The following is a 21,099-nucleotide window of genomic DNA, read 5'->3' on the forward strand; positions in this document are numbered from 1 at the left end:
AGCTATTAGAGAGAACAACAACACATCAGAGATATACAGGGACCAGTAGCTAGCATTAGACCAGTAGAACAACAACACATCAGAGATATACAGGGACCAGTAGCTAGCTATTAGAGAGAACAACAACACACAGAGATCATACAGGGATATACAGGGACCAGTAGCTAGCTATTAGAGAGAACAACAACACATCAGAGATATACAGGGACCAGTAGCTAGCTATTAGAGAGAACAACAACACATCAGAGATATACAGGGACCAGTAGCTAGCTATTAGAGAGAACAACAACACATCAGAGATATACAGGGACCAGTAGCTAGCTATTAGAGAGAACAACAACACATCAGAGATATACAGGGACCAGTAGCTAGCTATTAGAGAGAACAACAACACATCAGAGATATACAGGGACCAGTAGCTAGCTATTAGAGAGAACAACAACAGAGATATACATCAGAGATATACAGGGACCAGTAGCTAGCTATTAGAGAGAACAACAACACACAGAGATATACAGGGACCAGTAGCTAGCTATTAGAGAGAACAACAACACATCAGAGATATACAGGGACCAGTAGCTAGCTATTAGAGAGAACAACAACACATCAGAGATATACAGGGACCAGTAGCTAGCTATTAGAGAGAACAACAACACATCAGAGATATACAGGGACCAGTAGCTAGCTATTAGAGAGACCAGTAGCTAAGAGAGAACAACACACATCAGAGATATACAGGGACCAGTAGCTAGCTATTAGAGAGAACAACAACACATCAGAGATATACAGGGACCAGTAGCTAGCTATTAGAGAGAACAACAACACATCAGAGATATACAGGGACCAGTAGCTAGCTATTAGAGAGAACAACAACAACAGAGATATACAGGGACCAGTAGCTAGCTATTAGAACAACACATCAGAGATATACAGGGACCAGTAGCTAGCTATTAGAGAGAACAACAACACATCAGAGATATACAGGGACCAGTAGCTAGCTATTAGAGAGAACAACAACACATCAGAGATATACAGGGACCAGTAGCTAGCTATTAGAGAGAACAACAACACATCAGAGATATACAGGGACCAGTAGCTAGCTATTAGAGAGAACAACAACACATCAGAGATATACAGGGACCAGTAGCTAGCTATTAGAGAGAACAACAACACATCAGAGATATACAGGGACCAGTAGCTAGCTATTAGAGAGAACAACAACAACACATCAGAGATATACAGGGACCAGTAGCTAGCTATTAGAGAGAACAACAACACATCAGAGATATACAGGGACCAGTAGCTAGCTATTAGAGAGAACAACAACACATCAGAGATATACAGGGACCAGTAGCTAGCTATTAGAGAGAACAACAACACATCAGAGATATACAGGGACCAGTAGCTAGCTATTAGAGAGAACAACAACACATCAGAGATATACAGGGACCAGTAGCTAGCTATTAGAGAGAAACAACAACACACAGAGATCAGAGATATACAGGGGGACCAGTAGCTAGCTATTAGAGAGAACAACAACACATCAGAGATATACAGGGACCAGTAGCTAGCTATTAGAGAGAACAACAACACATCAGAATATACAACAACACATCAGAGATATACAGGGACCAGTAGCTAGCTATTAGAGAGAACAACAACACATCAGAGATATACAGGGACCAGTAGCTAGCTATTAGAGAGAACAACAACACATCAGAGATATACAGGGACCAGTAGCTAGCTATTAGAGAGAACAACAACACATCAGAGATATACAGGGACCAGTAGCTAGCTATTAGAGAGAACAACAACACATCAGAGATATACAGGGACCAGTAGCTAGCTATTAGAGAGAACAACAACACATCAGAGATATACAGGGACCAGTAGCTAGCTATTAGAGAGAACAACAACAACACACAGAGATATACAGGGACCAGTAGCTAGCTATTAGAGAGAACAACAACAAGACACATCAGAGATATACAGGGACCAGTAGCTAGCTATTAGAGAGAACAACAACAACAACACATCAGAGATATACAGGGACCAGTAGCTAGCTATTAGAGAGAACAACAACACATCAGAGATATACAGGGACCAGTAGCTAGCTATTAGAGAGAACAACAACACATCAGAGATATACAGGGACCAGTAGCTAGCTATTAGAGAGAACAACAACACATCAGAGATATACAGGGACCAGTAGCTAGCTATTAGAGAGAACAACAACACATCAGAGATATACAGGGACCAGTAGCTAGCTATTAGAGAGAACAACAACACATCAGAGATATACAGGGACCAGTAGCTAGCTATTAGAGAGAACAACAACACATCAGAGATATACAGGGACCAGTAGCTAGCTATTAGAGAGAACAACAACACACACATCAGAGATATACAGGGACCAGTAGCTAGCTATTAGAGAGATACAACAAGTAGCACATCAGAGATATACAGGGACCAGTAGCTAGCTATTAGAGAGAAACAACAACACATCAGAGATATACAGGGACCAGTAGCTAGCTATTAGAGAGAACAACAACACATCAGAGATATACAGGGACCAGTAGCTAGCTATTAGAGAGAACAACAACACATCAGAGATATACAGGGACCAGTAGCTAGCTATTAGAGAGAACAACAACACACAGAGATATACAGGGACCAGTAGCTAGCTATTAGAGAGAACAACAACACATCAGAGATATACAGGGACCAGTAGCTAGCTATTAGAGAGAACAACAACACATCAGAGATATACAGGGACCAGTAGCTAGCTATTAGAGAGAACAACAACACATCAGAGATATACAGGGACCAGTAGCTAGCTATTAGAGAGAGAGCAACACACATCAGAGATATACAGGGACCAGTAGCTAGCTATTAGAGAGAACAACAACACATCAGAGATATACAGGGACCAGTAGCTAGCTATTAGAGGGAACAACAACACATCAGAGATATACAGGGACCAGTAGCTAGCTATTAGAGAGAACAACAACACATCAGAGATATACAGGGACCAGTAGCTAGCTATTAGAGAGAACAACAACACATCAGAGATATACAGGGACCAGTAGCTAGCTATTAGAGAGAACAACAACACATCAGAGATATACAGGGACCAGTAGCTAGCTATTAGAGAGAACAACAACACAGTAGCAGAGATAACAACAACACATCAGAGATAGGGACCAGTAGCTAGCTATTAGAGAGAACAACAACACATCAGAGATATACAGGGACCAGTAGCTAGCTATTAGAGAGAACAACAACACATCAGAGATATACAGGGACCAGTAGCTAGCTATTAGAGAGAACAACAACACATCAGAGATATACAGGGACCAGTAGCTAGCTATTAGAGAGAACAACAACACATCAGAGATATACAGGGACCAGTAGCTAGCTATTAGAGAGAACAACAACACATCAGAGATATACAGGGACCAGTAGCTAGCTATTAGAGAGAACAACAACACATCAGAGATATACAGGGACCAGTAGCTAGCTATTAGAGAGAACAACAACACATCAGAGATATACAGGGACCAGTAGCTAGCTATTAGAGAGAACAACAACACATCAGAGATATACAGGGACCAGTAGCTAGCTATTAGAGAGAACAACAACACATCAGAGATATACAGGGACCAGTAGCTAGCTATTAGAGAGAACAACAACAACACATCAGAGATATACAGGGACCAGTAGCTAGCTATTAGAAGAATACAGGGACAACAACACATCAGAGATATACAGGGACCAGTAGCTAGCTATTAGAGAGAACAACAACACATCAGAGATATACAGGGACCAGTAGCAGAGATCAGAGATATAGGGACCAGTAGCTAGCTATTAGAGAGAACAACAACAACACACTCAGAGATATACATCAGAGATATACAGGGACCAGTAGCTAGCTATTAGAGAGAACAACAACACATCAGAGATATACAGGGACCAGTAGCTAGCTATTAGAGAGAACAACAACACACAGAGATATACAGGGACCAGTAGCAGAGATATACAGGGACCAGTAGCTAGCTATTAGAGAGAACAACAACACATCAGAGATATACAGGGACCAGTAGCTAGCTATTAGAGAGAACAACAACACATCAGAGATATACAGGGACCAGTAGCTAGCTATTAGAGAGAACAACAACACATCAGAGATATACAGGGACCAGTAGCTAGCTATTAGAGAGAACAACAACACATCAGAGATATACAGGGACCAGTAGCTAGCTATTAGAGAGAACAACAACACATCAGAGATATACAGGGACCAGTAGCTAGCTATTAGAGAGAACAACAACACATCAGAGATATACAGGGACCAGTAGCTAGCTATTAGAGAGAACAACAACACATCAGAGATATACAGGGACCAGTAGCTAGCTATTAGAGAGAACAACAACACATCAGAGATATACAGGGACCAGATATAGGGACCAGTAGCTATTAGAGAGAACAACAACACATCAGAGATATACAGGGACCAGTAGCTAGCTATTAGAGAGAACAACAACACATCAGAGATATACAGGGACCAGTAGCTAGCTATTAGAGAGAACAACAACACATCAGAGATATACAGGGACCAGTAGCTAGCTATTAGAGAGAACAACAACACATCAGAGATATACAGGGACCAGTAGCTAGCTATTAGAGAGAACAACAACACAGTCAGAGATCAGAGACAGGGACCAGTAGCTAGCTATTAGAGAGAACAACAACACATCAGAGATATACAGGGACCAGTAGCTAGCTATTAGAGAGAACAACAACACATCAGAGATATACAGGGACCAGTAGCTAGCTATTAGAGAGAACAACAACACATCAGAGATATACAGGGACCAGTAGCTAGCTATTAGAGAGAACAACAACACATCAGAGATATACAGGGACCAGTAGCTAGCTATTAGAGAGAACTATTAGGGACCAGTAGCTAGAACAACAACACATCAGAGATATACAGGGACCAGTAGCTAGCTATTAGAGAGAACAACAACACATCAGAGATATACAGGGACCAGTAGCTAGCTATTAGAGAGAACAACAACACATCAGAGATATACAGGGACCAGTAGCTAGCTATTAGAGGGACCAGAGCTACAACAACACACATCAGAGATATACAGGGACCAGTAGCTAGCTATTAGAGAGAACAACAACACATCAGAGATATACAGGGACCAGTAGCTAGCTATTAGAGAGAACAACAACACATCAGAGATATACAGGGACCAGTAGCTAGCTATTAGAGAGAACAACAACACATCAGAGATATACAGGGACCAGTAGCTAGCTATTAGAGAGAACAACAACACATCAGAGATATACAGGGACCAGTAGCTAGCTATTAGAGAGAACAACAACACATCAGAGATATACAGGGACCAGTAGCTAGCTATTAGAGAGAACAACAACACATCAGAGATATACAGGGACCAGTAGCTAGCTATTAGAGAGAACAACAACACATCAGAGATATACAGGGACCAGTAGCTAGCTATTAGAGAGAACAACAACACATCAGAGATATACAGGGACCAGTAGCTAGCTATTAGAGAGAACAACAACAACATCAGAGATATACAGGGACCAGTAGCTAGCTATTAGAGAGAACAACAACACATCAGAGATATACAGGGACCAGTAGCTAGCTATTAGAGACCAGAACAACAACACATCAGAGATATACAGGGACCAGTAGCTAGCTATTAGAGAGAACAACAACACATCAGAGATATACAGGGACCAGTAGCTAGCTAGAGAGAACAACAACACATCAGAGATATACAGAAGTAGCAACAACACATCAGAGATATACAGGGACCAGTAGCTAGCTATTAGAGAGAGAACAACAACACATCAGAGATATACAGGGACCAGTAGCTAGCTATTAGAGAGAACAACAACACATCAGAGATATACAACAGTAGCACATTAGAGAGAACAACAACACATCAGAGATATACAGGGACCAGTAGCTAGCTATTAGAGAGAACAACAACACATCAGAGAGATATACAGGGACCAGTAGCTAGCTATTAGAGAGAACAACAACACACAGAGATATACAGGGACATCAGAGATCATACAGGGACCAGTAGCTAGCTATTAGAGAGAACAACAACACACACATCAGAGATATACAGGGACCAGTAGCTAGCTATTAGAGAGACAACAACAACACATCAGAGATATACAGGGACCAGTAGCTAGCTATTAGAGAGAACAACAACACATCAGAGATATACAGGGACCAGTAGCTAGCTATTAGAGAGAACAACAACACATCAGAGATATACAGGGACCAGTAGCTAGCTATTAGAGAGAACAACAACACATCAGAGATATACAGGGACCAGTAGCTAGCTATTAGAGAGAAACAACAACACATCAGAGATATACAGGGACCAGTAGCTAGCTATTAGAGAGAACAACAACACATCAGAGATATACAGGGACCAGTAGCTAGCTATTAGAGAGAACAACAACACATCAGAGATATACAGGGACCAGTAGCTAGCTATTAGAGAGAACAACAACACATCAGAGATATACAGGGACCAGTAGCTAGCTAGCAACACATCAGATTAGAGACCAGTAGCTAGCAACAAGAACAACAACACATCAGAGATATACAGGGACCAGTAGGGACCAGTAGCTAGCTATTAGAGAGAACAACAACACATCAGAGATATACAGGGACCAGTAGCTAGCTATTAGAGAGAACAACAACACATCAGAGATATACAGGGACCAGTAGCTAGCTATTAGAGAGAACAACAACAACACACATCAGAGATATACAGGGACCAGTAGCTAGCTATTAGAGGGACCAGTAGCTAGCTATTAGAGAGAACAACACACATCAGAGATATACAGGGACCAGTAGCTAGCTATTAGAGAGAACAACAACACATCAGAGATATACAGGGACCAGTAGCTAGCTATTAGAGAGAACAACAACAACACACATCAGAGATATACAGGGACCAGTAGCTAGCTATTAGAGAGAACAACAACACACAGAGATATACAGGGACCAGTAGCTAGCTATTAGAGAGAACAACAACACATCAGAGATATACAGGGACCAGTAGCTAGCTATTAGAGAGAACAACAACACATCAGAGATATACAGGGACCAGTAGCTAGCTATTAGAGAGAACAACAACACATCAGAGATATACAGGGACCAGTAGCTAGCTATTAGAGAGAACAACAACAAGACACATCAGATATATACAGGGACCAGTAGCTAGCTATTAGAGAGAACAACAACACATCAGAGATATACAGGGACCAGTAGCTAGCTATTAGAGAGAACAACACACATCAGAGATATACAGGGACCAGTAGCTAGCTATTAGAGAGAACAACACACATCAGAGACATACAGGGACCAGTAGCTAGCTATTAGGGAGAACAACAACACATCAGAGATCTACAGGGACCAGTAGCTAGCTATTAGAGAGAACAACAACACACAGAGATATACAGGGACCAGTAGCTAGCTATTAGAGAGAACAACAACACATCAGAGATATACAGGGACCAGTAGCTAGCTATTAGAGAGAACAACAACACACATCAGAGATATACAGGGACCAGTAGCTAGCTATTAGAGAGAACAACAACACATCAGAGATATACAGGGACCAGTAGCTAGCTATTAGAGAGAACAACAACACATCAGAGATATACAGGGACCAGTAGCTAGCTATTAGAGAGAACAACAACACATCAGAGATATACAGGGACCAGTAGCTAGCTATTAGAGAGAACAACAACACATCAGAGATATACGGGGACCAGTAGCTAGCTATTAGAGAGAACAACAACACATCAGAGATATACAGGGACCAGTAGCTAGCTATTAGAGAGAACAACAACACACATCAGAGATATACAGGGACCAGTAGCTAGCTATTAGAGAGAACAACAACACATCAGAGATATACAGGGACCAGTAGCTAGCTATTAGAGAGAACAACAACACATCAGAGATATACAGGGACCAGTAGCTAGCTATTAGAGAGAACAACAACACATCAGAGATATACAGGGACCAGTAGCTAGCTATTAGAGAGAACAACAACACATCAGAGATATACAGGGACCAGTCGCTAGCTATTAGAGGGAACAATCCTCTGGCTAGATCATCCACATACAATTAGACAAGAGTATTTATCCCAAATGGCACCCTATTTCCTATGTAGTGCACTACTTTTGACCAGGACCTATTGGGTTCTGGTCAAAAGTAGTGCACTACATAGGGAATAGGGTGCCATTTGGGAATTAGTCAAGAACACATATAGTACTGTAGCACACAGTGAGACTGCTTCAAACCAATGGTTCATTATTATACCCACAAAGACTGAAAGGCAAGAGATAATGTAGTAGCTCAGCAGCGGTTTAAAATGTGAAATTATTTTGCTAACTGTGGTTTCTGCTGCAGTGGTATTCAATGAATCTGTGGAAAGACATCTTTAGTAGATTAGGGCATGGGGGTGAGAGAGAGTGTGTGTGTGTGTTTCTGTGCATGCGTGTGTGTGAGTGCGTGACATAATTAGCCATTTATATTCAATCTCCTTCGCTAAGTGATCCATTATATAGAGTTGTAGTAGACTCATCGGGTATATTTGGAGAGGAGGAAGCTATAACAACAGACAGAGCTATGGGATGTTCACTCCAAAAACCATCAAGGCCAAAGCTAGTGCACATTTTAGAATTCTTAAACTGATGAAGAACATTCAGATAAACGTCGCATATCTGGACCAGAACATTCAGATAAATGTCACATATCAGGACCAGAACATTCAGATAAATGTCACATATCTGGACCAGAACATTCAGATAAATGTCACATATCTGGACCAGAACATTCAGATAAATGTCACCAGAACATTCAGATAAATCACATGGACCAGAACATTCAGATAAATGTCACCAGAACATTCAGATAAACGTCACATATCTGGACCAGAACATTCAGATAAATGTCACATATCTGGACCAGAACATTCAGCTAAATGTCACATATCTGGACCAGAACATTCAGATAAATGTCACATATCTGGACCAGAACATTCAGATAAACATCACATATCTGGACCAGAACATTCAGATAAATGTCACATATCTGGACCAGAACATTCAGATAAACATCACATATCTGGACCAGAACATTCAGATAAACATCACATATCTGGACCAGAACATTCAGATAAACATCACATATCAGAACATTCAGATAAATGTCACATATCTGGACCAGAACATTCAGATAAACATCACATATCTGGACCAGAACATTCAGATAAACATCACATATCAGAACATTCAGATAAATGTCACATATCCGGACCAGAACATTCAGCTAAACGTCACATATCCGGACCAGAACAAGAGGTGGATTCTTGCTTTAGCAGATCTGCTAATGTTTTTAATGTTACATATTAGGACATGAAAAGGTCATTGACATATAGTACTATAGTGAAGAGGTCATTGACATATAGTACTATAGTGAAAGGTCATTGACATATAGTACTATAGTGAAGAGGTCATTGACATATAGTACTATAGTGAAGAGGTCATTGACATATAGTACTATAGTGAAGAGGTCATTGACATATAGTACTATAGTGAAGAGGTCATTGATGTATAGTACTATAGTGAAGAGGTCATTGACATATAGTACTATAGTGAAGAGGTCATTACTATAGTGAAGAGGTCATTGATGTATAGTACTATAGTGAAGAGGTCATTGACATATAGGACTATAGTGAAGAGGTCATTGATGTATAGGACTATAGTGAAGAGGTCATTGACATATAGTACTATAGTGAAGAGGTCATTGACATACAGTACTATAGTGAAGAGGTCATTGACATATAATACTATAGTTAAGAGGTCATTAATATATATAGTGAAGAGGTCATTAATATATATAGTGAAGAGGTCATTGACATATAGTACTATAATGAAGAGGTCATTGACATATAGTACTATAGTGAAGAGGTCATTGACATATAGTACTATAGTGAAGAGGTCATTGACATACAGTACTATAGTGAAGAGGTCATTGACATATAGTACTATAGTGAAGAGGTCATTGACATATAGTGAAGAGGTCATTGACATATAAGACTATAGTGAAGAGGTCATTGACATATAGGACTATAGTGAAGAGGTCATTGACATATAGGACTATAGTGAAGAGGTCATTGACATATAGGACTATGGTGAAGAGGTCATTGACATATAGGACTATGGTGAAGAGGTCATTGATGTATAGTACATTGATAAAGCAACTAAAACACTTTTCCTCTGTCGTTATCTCACGCTGACTAATAAAGTTGTCTTTCATATCTATTTCCACAACTGGAAGGCTAAATACATTGTGTTTACATATCTTGCTAAAGGGCCAAAAACAATCATATTCGTTCTTTGACAAAACAGAGTAATTACCTCACAGCAGCTGAGGTCTAACGACACTTCCTGTAGCCTCTCTGTGTTCTTACCTCACAGCAGCTGAGGTCTAACGACACTTCCTGTAGCCTCTCTGTGTTCTTACCTCACAGCAGCTGAGGTCTAACGACACTTCCTGTAGCCTCTCTGTGTTCTTACCTCACAGCAGCTGAGGTCTAACGACACTTCCTGTAGCCTCTCTGTGTTCTTACCTCACAGCAGCTGAGGTCTAACGACACTTCCTGTAGCCTCTCTGTGTTCTTACCTCACAGCAGCTGAGGTCTAACGACACTTCCTTGATGTTGGGATTACTGGCCAGACCGAGCAGAAGAGCTCTGCAAGGAAGACAACAATATTGTTTAATACATTTCAGGCAGACTCACTGTTGGTTAGGTTTATAATAGAGACTAACAATGAAGAATACTATCTTACAGGATGAAGAATCCAGTCTCGTTTATGAGATGAAGAATCCAGTCTAGTTTATGGGATGAAGAATCCAGTCTAGTTTATGGGATGAAGAATCCAGTCTAGTTTATGGGATGAAGAATCCAGTCTAGTTTATGAGATGAAGAATATTCTTGTTTATGGGATGAAGAATCCAGTCTAGTTTATGGGATGAAGAATCCAGTCTAGTTTATGGGATGAAGAATATTCTTGTTTATGGGATGAAGAATCCAGTCTAGTTTATGGGATGAAGAATCCAGTCTAGTTTATGGGATGAAGAATCCAGTCTAGTTTATGGGATGAAGAATATTCTTGTTTATGGGATGAAGAATCTAGTCTTATGGGATGAAGAATCCAGTCTAGTTTATGAGATGAAGAATATTCTTGTTTATGGGATGAAGAATCCAGTCTAGTTTATGGGATGAAGAATCCAGAATGGGATGAAGAATCCAGTCTAGTTTATGAGATGAAGAATATTCTTGTTTATGGGATGAAGAATCCAGTCTAGTTTATGGGATGAAGAATCCAGTCTAGTTTATGGGATGAAGCATCCAGTCTAGTTTATGGGATGAAGAATCCAGTCTAGTTTATGGGATGAAGAATCCAGTCTAGTTTATGGGATGAAGAATCCAGTCTAGTTTATGGGATGAAGAATATTCTTGTTTATGGGATGAAGAATCCAGTCTAGTTTATGGGATGAAGAATCCAGTCTAGTTTATGGGATGAAGCATCCAGTCTAGTTTATGGGATGAAGAATATTCTTGTTTATGGGATGAAGAATCCAGTCTAGTTTATGGGATGAAGAATCCAGTCTAGTTTATGGGATGAAGAATATTCTTGTTTATGGGATGAAGAATCCAGTCTAGTTTAGGGGATGAAGAATCCAGTCTAGTTTAATGGATGAAGAATCCAGTCTAGTTTATGAGATGAAGAATCCAGTCTAGTTTATGAGATGAAGAATCCAGTCTAGTTTATGGGATGAAGAATCCAGTCTAGTTTATGGGATGAAGAATCCAGTCTAGTTTATGGGATGAAGAATCCAGTCTAGTTTATGGGATGAAGAATCCAGTCTAGTTTATGGGATGAAGAATCCAGTCTAGTTTATGGGATGAAGAATCCAGTCTAGTTTATGGGATGAAGAATCCAGTCTAGTTTCTGGGATGGAGAATCCAGTCTAGTTTATGGGATGAAGAATCCAGTCTAGTTTATGGGATGAAGAATCCAGTCTAGTTTATGGGATGAAGAATCCAGTCTAGTTCATGGGATGAAGAATCCAGTCTAGTTTATGGGATGAAGAATCCAGTCTAGTTTATGGGATGAAGAATCCAGTCTAGTTTATGGGATGAAGAATCCAGTCTAGTTTATGGGATGAAGAATCCAGTCTAGTTTATGGGATGAAGAATCCAGTCTTGTTTATGGGATGAAGAATCCAGTCTAGTTTATGGGATGAAGAATCCAGTCTAGTTCATGGGATGAAGAATCCAGTCTAGTTCATGGGATGAAGAATCCAGTCTAGTTTATGGGATGAAGAATAGTCTAGTTTATGGGATGAAGAATCCAGTCTAGTTTATGAGATGAAGAATCCAGTCTAGTTTATTGGATGAAGAATCCAGTCTAGTTGATGGGATAAAGAATCCAGTCTAGTTTATGGGATGCTGAGAGAGTGAAATATACAAAACATTAGAAACACCTGCTCTTTCCCTGACATAGACTGACCAGGTGAATCCAGGCAAAAGTCACGTGTTAAATCCACTTCAGTCAGAGTAAACGAAGGGGATGAGACAGGTCAGAGAAGGTTTTATAAGAGTTGAGATAATTGAGACATGGATTGTTTGTCACATGGGATGACGCTGGAGAGACGAAGCAGGTACGGGGACTAAAACGTTTAATAAATAACGGACATGGAACGAGACAGGAACAGCGTCAGCAAACAGGAAACACAAACAAAAGACAATCAAAGCAGAAGTGGGGACCAGAGCTGGGGAACTGATAAATATAGGGGAGGTAATAACAGGTGATGAGTGAGACCAGGTGAGTCCAAAATCGCTGATGCGCGTGATGAGGGAAGGCAGGTGTGCGTAATGGATGATAGGAGAGCGTGATGCGGGGCAGCCTGGTGCCCTGGGGGGGGGGTGACATTGTTTATGTATTCAGAGGGTGAATGGGCAGGACAAAGGCTTAAAGTGCCTTTGAACAGGGAGCGGTCATAGGTAACAGACGCGTCAAGAACTGCAACGCTGCTGGGTTTTTCACGCTCAACAGTTTCCCGTGTGTATCGAGAATGGTCCACCACCCAAAGGACATCCCAGCCAACTTGACACGACTGTGGGAAGCATTAGAGTCAAAATGGGCCAGCATCCCTGTGGAACGCTTTTGACACCTTGTAGTCCATGCCTGACGATTGAGGCTGTTCTGAGGGCAAAAGGGGGTGCAACTCAATATTAGGAAGGTGTTCTCTGTTGTAGCTCTATTTCCTATTAGGAAAAATATATATATTGGAGGGGAGCGTAAGAGAGAGAAGAGAAACAGAGAGAGAAAGAAGGAGATGAGAGAGAGGGAAAGTGAGAAGGAGGGACAGAAGAGATTGAGACAGAGGGGGAGAGAAGAACTGAGAGATTGAGACAGAGGGAGGAGAGAAAGACGGAGACAGAGAAAGACAGAGACAGAGGAGAGAAAGACAGAGAGAGGAGAGAAAGACAGAGAGAGGAGAGAAAAACAGAGACAGAGGAGAGAAAGACAGAGACAGAGGAGAGAAAGACAGAGACAGGAGAGAAAGACAGAGACAGAGGAGAGAAAGACAGAGAGATGAGAGAAAGACAGAGAGAGGAGAGAAAGACAGAGAGAGGAAAGACAGAGAGAGGAGAGAAAGACAGAGAGAGGAGAGAAAGACAGAGGAGAGAAAGACAGAGAAAGACAGAGAGAGGAGAGAAAGACAGAGAGAGGAGAGAAAGACAGAGGAGAGAAAGACAGAGACAGGAGAGAAAGACAGAGAGGGGAGAGAAAGACAGAGAGGGGAGAGAAAGACAGAGAGATGAGAGAAAGACAGAGAGAGGAGAGAAAGACAGAGATGAGAGAAAGACAGAGAGAGGAGAGAAAGACAGAGAGAGGAGAGAAAGACAGAGAGAGGAGAGAAAGACAGAGAGAGAGAGAAAGACAGAGAGAGGAGAGAAAGACAGAGAGAGAAAGACAGAGAGAGGAGAGAAAGACAGAGAGATGAGAGAAAGACAGAGAGAGGAGAGAAAGACAGAGAGATGACAGAGAGGAGAGAAAGACAGAGAGATGAGAGAAAGACAGAGACAGAGAAAGACAAAGACAGACAGAGAAAGACAGAGGCAGAGAAAGACAAAGACAGACAGAGACAGACAAAGACATGGTTAGTTTGCTCACTTCAAGGCCTCTGGAGGGAGTTTGGTTCCTGAAAGGTTGATGCAGCTGAGGACAGAGATGAGAAAGAAGAAGTGCTTGAAGATGGAGGCACATCTTTGACAGAGAGATGGAGAAAACAGAAGAGAGGATAGTAAGCCCAGGCAAGAGAAGATACCTGAGAGGACAGAGAGAGAGGAGCCTTGAAGAGTGGAGATGACAGAGAGGCAGAGAAAGAATGTGAGAATCAGGATGTGTTGAACGAGAGAAAGACAGAGCTAGGAGATGTTGGCGAGAAAAGACAGAGATATGGATATGACAGAGAGGAGAAAACAGAGAGATGAGAGAAAGACAGAGACAGAGAATAAACCCAGTAGCCCTGACAGGCTAGACAGAGGGTGTAGATAAAGACAAAGACAGACAGAGACAGACAAAGACAGGTTAGTTTGCTCATTCATAAAGTAGCCCTGATATGGTTATGCATTATTATGGTGTATATAAACCCAGAGCCCTGATATGGTTACATTATTATGGTGTATATAAACCCAGAGCCCTGATATGGAGAAAGTCATCATTATTATGGTGTATATAAACCCAGTAGCCTGATATGGCTACAGTTATTATTATGGTGATATAAACCTGAGCCCTGAGGCCATTATTATAGTAGCCTTGATGGCCCAGTACCATTAGTGGAATAAACGCTGCTGAAGAAGCCTTGAAGGATACATTATCATTGCAGTAAACCCAGTAGACCAGATGGCAGACAGAGATGGTGTATATAAACCCAGGCCAAGAGATAAACCCAGAGAGATGGCTCACAGCTATGAGTGTTATATAAACCCAGTAGCCCTGATATGGACACAGTCTTCATTATTATGGTGAATAAAAAGTAGCCCTGATATGGCTACATTATTATGGTGTATATAAACCCAGTAGCCCTGATATGGCAGTCACATTATTATGGTGTATATAAACCCAGTAGCCCTGATATGGTTACAGTCATCATTATTATGGTGTATATAAACCCAGTAGCCCTGATATGGCTACATTATTATGGTGTATATAAACCCAGTAGCCCTGATATGGTTACATTATTATGGTGTATATAAACCCAGTAGCCCTGATATGGATACATTATTATGGTGTATATAAACCCAGTAGCCCTGATATGGCTACATTATTATGGTGTATATAAACCCAGTAGCCCTGATATGGCTACATTATTATGGTGTATATAAACCCAGTAGCCCTGATATGGCCACATTATTATGGTGTATATAAACCCAGTAGCCCATTATTATGGTGTATATAAACCCAGAGCCCTGATGGCTACATTATTATGGTGTATATAAACCCAGTAGCCCTGATATGGCCCAGTAGCCCTGGTGTATATAAACCCAGTAGCATTATTATTATGGTGTATATAAACCCAGTAGCCCTGATATGGCTACATTATTATGGTGTATATAAACCCAGTAGCCCTGATATGGACATTATTATTATATAAACCCAGTGATATGGCCAGTCCTGATATAAAAAACTCTTCATTATTATGGTCCGCATAAACCCAGTAGCCCTGATAGGTTACATTATTATGGTGTATATAAACCCAGAGAGACATTATTATGGTGTATATAAACCCAGTAGCTCTGTCCCCAGGTTACAGACATTATTATGGTGTATATAAACTGTCCCCAGATAGACTGTTATTAGGCTATTATCTGTCCCAGATATGGCACTGTGATGGGGTAATGAACCCAGTGTGAGGAGAGACTGTGATGGTGTAATGAGTAGCCCTGATATGGCTACATTATTATGGTGTACTGCCCTGATGGGGTAATGATTATTATGGTGTATATAAACCCAGAGCCCTGATGATGGGGTAATGATGTGAAGAGAAACCCAGTGCCCTGATGGGGTTATTATGTGAAGAGAACCCTGTGATGGGGTAATGATGTGAAGAAAGACACTGATGATGGGGTAATTATGGTGATAGGAATCCTGTTATAAAACACAGCAAATCCGCTCCCACACTGTGATGGGGTAATGATGTCCCCAGAGAGACTGTGATGGGGTAATGATGTGAAGAGAGACTGTGATGGGCTAATGATGTCCCCAGAGAGACTGTGATGGGGTAATGATGTCCAAGAGAGACACTGTGATGGGGTAATGATGTGAGGAGAGACTGTGATGGGGTAATGATGTGAAGAGAGACACTGTGATGGGGTAATGATGTGAAGAGACACTGTGATGGGGTAATGATGTGAAGAGAGACACTGTGATGGGGTAATGATGTGAAGAGAAACTGTGATGGGGTAATGATGTGAAGAGAGACACGGTGATGGGGTAATGATGTGAGGAAAGACACTGTGATGGGGTAATGATGTGAGAGACTGTGATGGGGTAATGATGTGAAGAGAGACACTGTGATGGGGTAATGATGTGAAGAGACTCGGTGATGGGGTAATGATGTGAGAGACTGTGATGGGGTAATGATGTGAGAGACTGTGATGGGGTAATGATGTGAGGAGAGACACTGTGATGGGGTAATGATGTGAGAGAGACACTGTGATGGGGTAATGATGTGAAGAGAGACACTGTGATGGGGTAATGATGTGAGGAGAGACACTGTGATGGGGTAATGATGTGAAGAGACACTGTGATGGGGTAATGATGTGAGGAGAGACACTGTGATGGGGTAATGATGTGAGGAGAGACACTGTGATGGGGTAATGATGTGAGGAGACACTGTGATGGGGTAATGATGTGAGAGACACTGTGATGGGGTAATGATGTGAAGAGAGACACTGTGATGGGGTAATGATGTGAAGAGACACTGTGATGGGGTAATGATGTGAAGAGAGACACTGTGATGGGGTAATGATGTGAGGAGAGACACTGTGATGGGGTAATGATGTGAGGAGAGACACTGTGATGGGGTAATGATGTGAGGAGACACTGTGATGGGGTAATGATGTGAGGAGAGACACTGTGATGGGGTAATGATGTGAAGAGAGACACTGTGATGGGGTAATGATGTGAGAGACTGTGATGGGGTAATGATGTGAGGAGAGACACTGTGATGGGGTAATGATGTGAGGAGAGACACTGTGATGGGGTAATGATGTGAGAGACACTGTGATGGGGTAATGATGTGAAGAGAGACACTGTGATGGGGTAATGATGTGAGAGAGACACTGTGATGGGGTAATGATGTGAGAGACTGTGATGGGGTAATGATGTGAGAGACTGTGATGGGGTAATGATGTGAGAGACTGTGATGGGGTAATGATGTGAGAGACTGTGATGGGGTAATGATGTGAAGAGAGACACTGTGATGGGGTAATGATGTGAGAGGCTGTGATGGGGTAATGATGTGAAGAGAGACACTGTGATGGGGTAATGATGTGAGGAGAGACACTGTGATGGGGTAATGATGTGAGAGAGACACTGTGATGGGGTAATGATGTGAAGAGAGACACTGTGATGGGGTAATGATGTGAGGAGAGACACTGTGATGGGGTAATGATGTGAAGAGACACTGTGATGGGGTAATGATGTGAGAGACTGTGATGGGGTAATGATGTGAGAGACTGTGATGGGGTAATGATGTGAGGAGAGACTGTGATGGGGTAATGATGTGAAGAGAGACACTGTGATGGGGTAATGATGTGAAGAGAGACACTGTGATGGGGTAATGATGTGAAGAGAGACACTGTGATGGGGTAATGATGTGAAGATATACACTGTGATGGGGTAATGATGTGAAGAGAGACACTGTGATGGGGTAATGATGTGAGGAGAGACACTGTGATGGGGTAATGATGTGAAGATAGACACTGTGATGGGGTAATGATGTGAGAGACTGTGATGGGGTAATGATGTGAGGAGAGACACTGTGATGGGGTAATGATGTGAAGAGAGACACTGTGATGGGGTACTGATGTGAAGAGAGACACTGTGATGGGGTAATGATGTGAAGAGAGACACTGTGATGGGGTAATGATGTGAAGAGAGACACTGTGATGGGGTAATGATGTGAAGAGACACTGTGATGGGGTAATGATGTGAGGAGAGATATATATATATTCAGGTTAATTCAAGGAACTGACTGGCTAAGCAACCATGCAAAATGTTCAATCTGTTCCCCTGTCTGTGAGAGCAGAGCGGTGGGCCTTGCAGTTTAGGGGGCTGTGAAGTGGATAGAAATCTCAGTGTCGAGTTCCAAGGGTGTGAAAAGAGCTCTGTCCCAGGATCAGCTTGTGAATGTATGAGAGACAGAGAGAGAGGTGAAAACTGCAGCGGAGGGAGAAACAGGATTGGCAGATTGTTGGTGTGTGTGAGACAGAGAGAGAGAGAGAGAGAGAGAGAGAGAGATGAAAACTGCAGGGGAGGCAGAAACAGGATTGGCAGATTGTTGGTGTGTGTACACACCCTAGGCCTGGGTGAGTGACAGAGGAGGGAGGAGGAGGGGGAGAGAGGGAGGAATAATTTACTTATATATTTTTAAACTCTTATTTTACCAGTTAATTTGACTGAGAACCCATTTACAGCAACGACCTGGGGAATAGTTACAGAGGAGAGGAGATGAATGAGCCAATTGTAAACTGGGAATGATTAGGTGTCCATGATGGTATGAAGGCCAGATTGGGAATTTAGCCAGGACACCGGGGTTAACACCCCTACTCTTACAATAAGTGCCATGGGGTCTTTAGTGACCACAGAGAGTCAGGACACCTGTTTAACGTCCCAAGACAGCACCCTACACAGGGCAATGTCCCCCATCACTGCCCTGGGGTGATGGGATATATGTTTATTTTTTTAGACCAGAGGAAAGAGTGCCTCCTACTGACCCTCCAACACCACTCCCAGCAGCATCTGGTCTCCCATCCAGGGACTGACCAGGACCAACCCTGCTTAGCTTCAGAAGCAAGCCAGCAGTGGTATGCAGGGTGGTATGCTGCAGGGTGGTATGCCTGGTGGTATGCTGCAGGGTGGTATGCAGGGTGGTATGCTGCAGGGTGGTATGCTGCAGGGTGGTATGCTGCTGGCATGGGATAGAGGGAGGAGAGGGATGGATAGCTGTTTTGCTAAGGCATTAAAAACTGTTACCCCATAACGCCTGCATTCAGATCATTCTCTTCCTGCTACACAAATCAGGAAGTTGAACCAATCCTTATTGGATGATGTAAGGTTCCTTGATAACAGTCATCGCTGTTAGGGACACCTCTGATTGGCTGATCAGGGTTGTAACCACTCCTGGTTACCTGTAAACCCCTGCCTTTGACTCACATGATGAGGGTAAAGTGCAGGTCAGAGGGTAAATTGTTATAGTGTTCTATATTGTTATGGTGTTCCATATTGTTATTGTGTTCTATATTGTTATAGTGTTCCATATTGTTATAGTGTTCCATATTGTTATAGTGTTCCATATTGTTATAGTGTTCTATATTGTTATAGTGTTCTATATTGTTATAGTGTTCCATGTTGTTATAGTGTTCTATATTGTTATAGTGTTCCATATTGTTATAGTGTTCCATGTTGTTATAGTGTTCCATATTGTTATAAAGTTCTATATTGTTATAGTGTTCTATATTGTTATAGTGTTCTATACTGTTATAGTGTTCTATATTGTTATAGTGTTCCATATTGTTATAGTGTTCCATGTTGTTATAGTGTTCCATATTGTTATAGTGTTCTATATTGTTATAGTGTTCCATATTGTTATAGTGTTCTATATTGATATAGTGTTCCATATTGTTATAGTGTTCTATATTGATATAGTGTTCCATATTGTTATAGTGTTCTATATTGTTATAGTGTTCCATATTGTTATAGTGTTCCATGTTGTTATAGTGTTCCATGTTGTTATAGTGTTCCATATTGTTATAGTGTTCTATATTGTTATAGTGTTCCATGTTGTTATAGTGTTCCATATTGTTATAGTGTTCTATATTGATATAGTGTTCCATATTGTTATAGTGTTCTATATTGTTATAGTGTTCCATATTGTTATAGTGTTCTTAACTATGAAGTTGTTCATGTTCTTAGCTTTATCCTTTGAAAATAGACACAAAAATATTATGGGGATGAGCATGTGCATCTTCAATATGTACCCATTGTTCCTCTTTAGTACATTTAACTATATGTCCCAAGTGAAAGCCCTGGGTGGAGAGTTGATACAATTCCAAGTCTGAAAGGTTAAAACCTCAGATTTAGGAAGATGGAAAATGTTCCTTTTAAGTCTATGAGTTTTATTTGTATACTTTTTAAAAGAATGTCTTCGGTGGGCTAATTGGCATTACCCAGAATAAGTATAAAAACTTTGCCATTCTGAAGAGGTTTATTCTTCCTGTTAGATTTATGGGAAGATTGTTCCATTTAATTAGGTCTGCTTTCATATTGGTCTGCTTTCAATTATTAAGCATTCTAAGTGTTTGATATTTTTTGTAGTCTACTTAAAAGATTGCTGTTTTTTCCACGTACATTTTATATTCTAAGATTTTAGAGTATTCTGAAAATATTTAGGGCAGGGAAGGGGGGCATTGACTTTTCAATATTGATCAGGTATATCAGGAGATTGTATATACTAATTATACTAATGTTTACCAATACTGATGATACCTGCTACATTTGGGTCCTGTCTAATTCTTTCTGCAAGCGGTTCAATTGCCAGTGCAAACAGGAGGGGGGAGAGAGGACATCCTTGTCTTGTGCCCCATTCTAAAGCAATTTCATCATTTTTATAAAATGCATTATTTCATCTGGAAAGTTGAAAGCTTCCAAAGTTTT

The 21,099-nt window shown here is 41.2% G+C and overlaps 1 protein-coding gene across 1 annotated transcript in view; it reads right to left on the reverse strand.

Annotated features, from left to right (window-relative positions):
• The window catches only part of LOC115117105 (F-actin-uncapping protein LRRC16A-like), a 186,090-nt gene that overhangs the window by 92,606 nt on the left and 72,385 nt on the right, over nucleotides 1–21,099 (reverse strand). Inside the window, exons 15-16 of the mRNA XM_065027134.1 lie at nucleotides 14,332–14,424; nucleotides 10,766–10,835 (exon numbers count right to left, since the gene is read on the reverse strand). Coding sequence (XP_064883206.1) covers nucleotides 10,766–10,835; nucleotides 14,332–14,424 — 163 coding nt within the window. The remainder of the gene's footprint in view (nucleotides 1–10,765; nucleotides 10,836–14,331; nucleotides 14,425–21,099) is intronic.

This window comes from Oncorhynchus nerka, linkage group LG14, assembly GCF_034236695.1.
Source record: "Oncorhynchus nerka isolate Pitt River linkage group LG14, Oner_Uvic_2.0, whole genome shotgun sequence".
In the NCBI taxonomy this organism is placed as follows: domain Eukaryota; kingdom Metazoa; phylum Chordata; class Actinopteri; order Salmoniformes; family Salmonidae; genus Oncorhynchus; species Oncorhynchus nerka.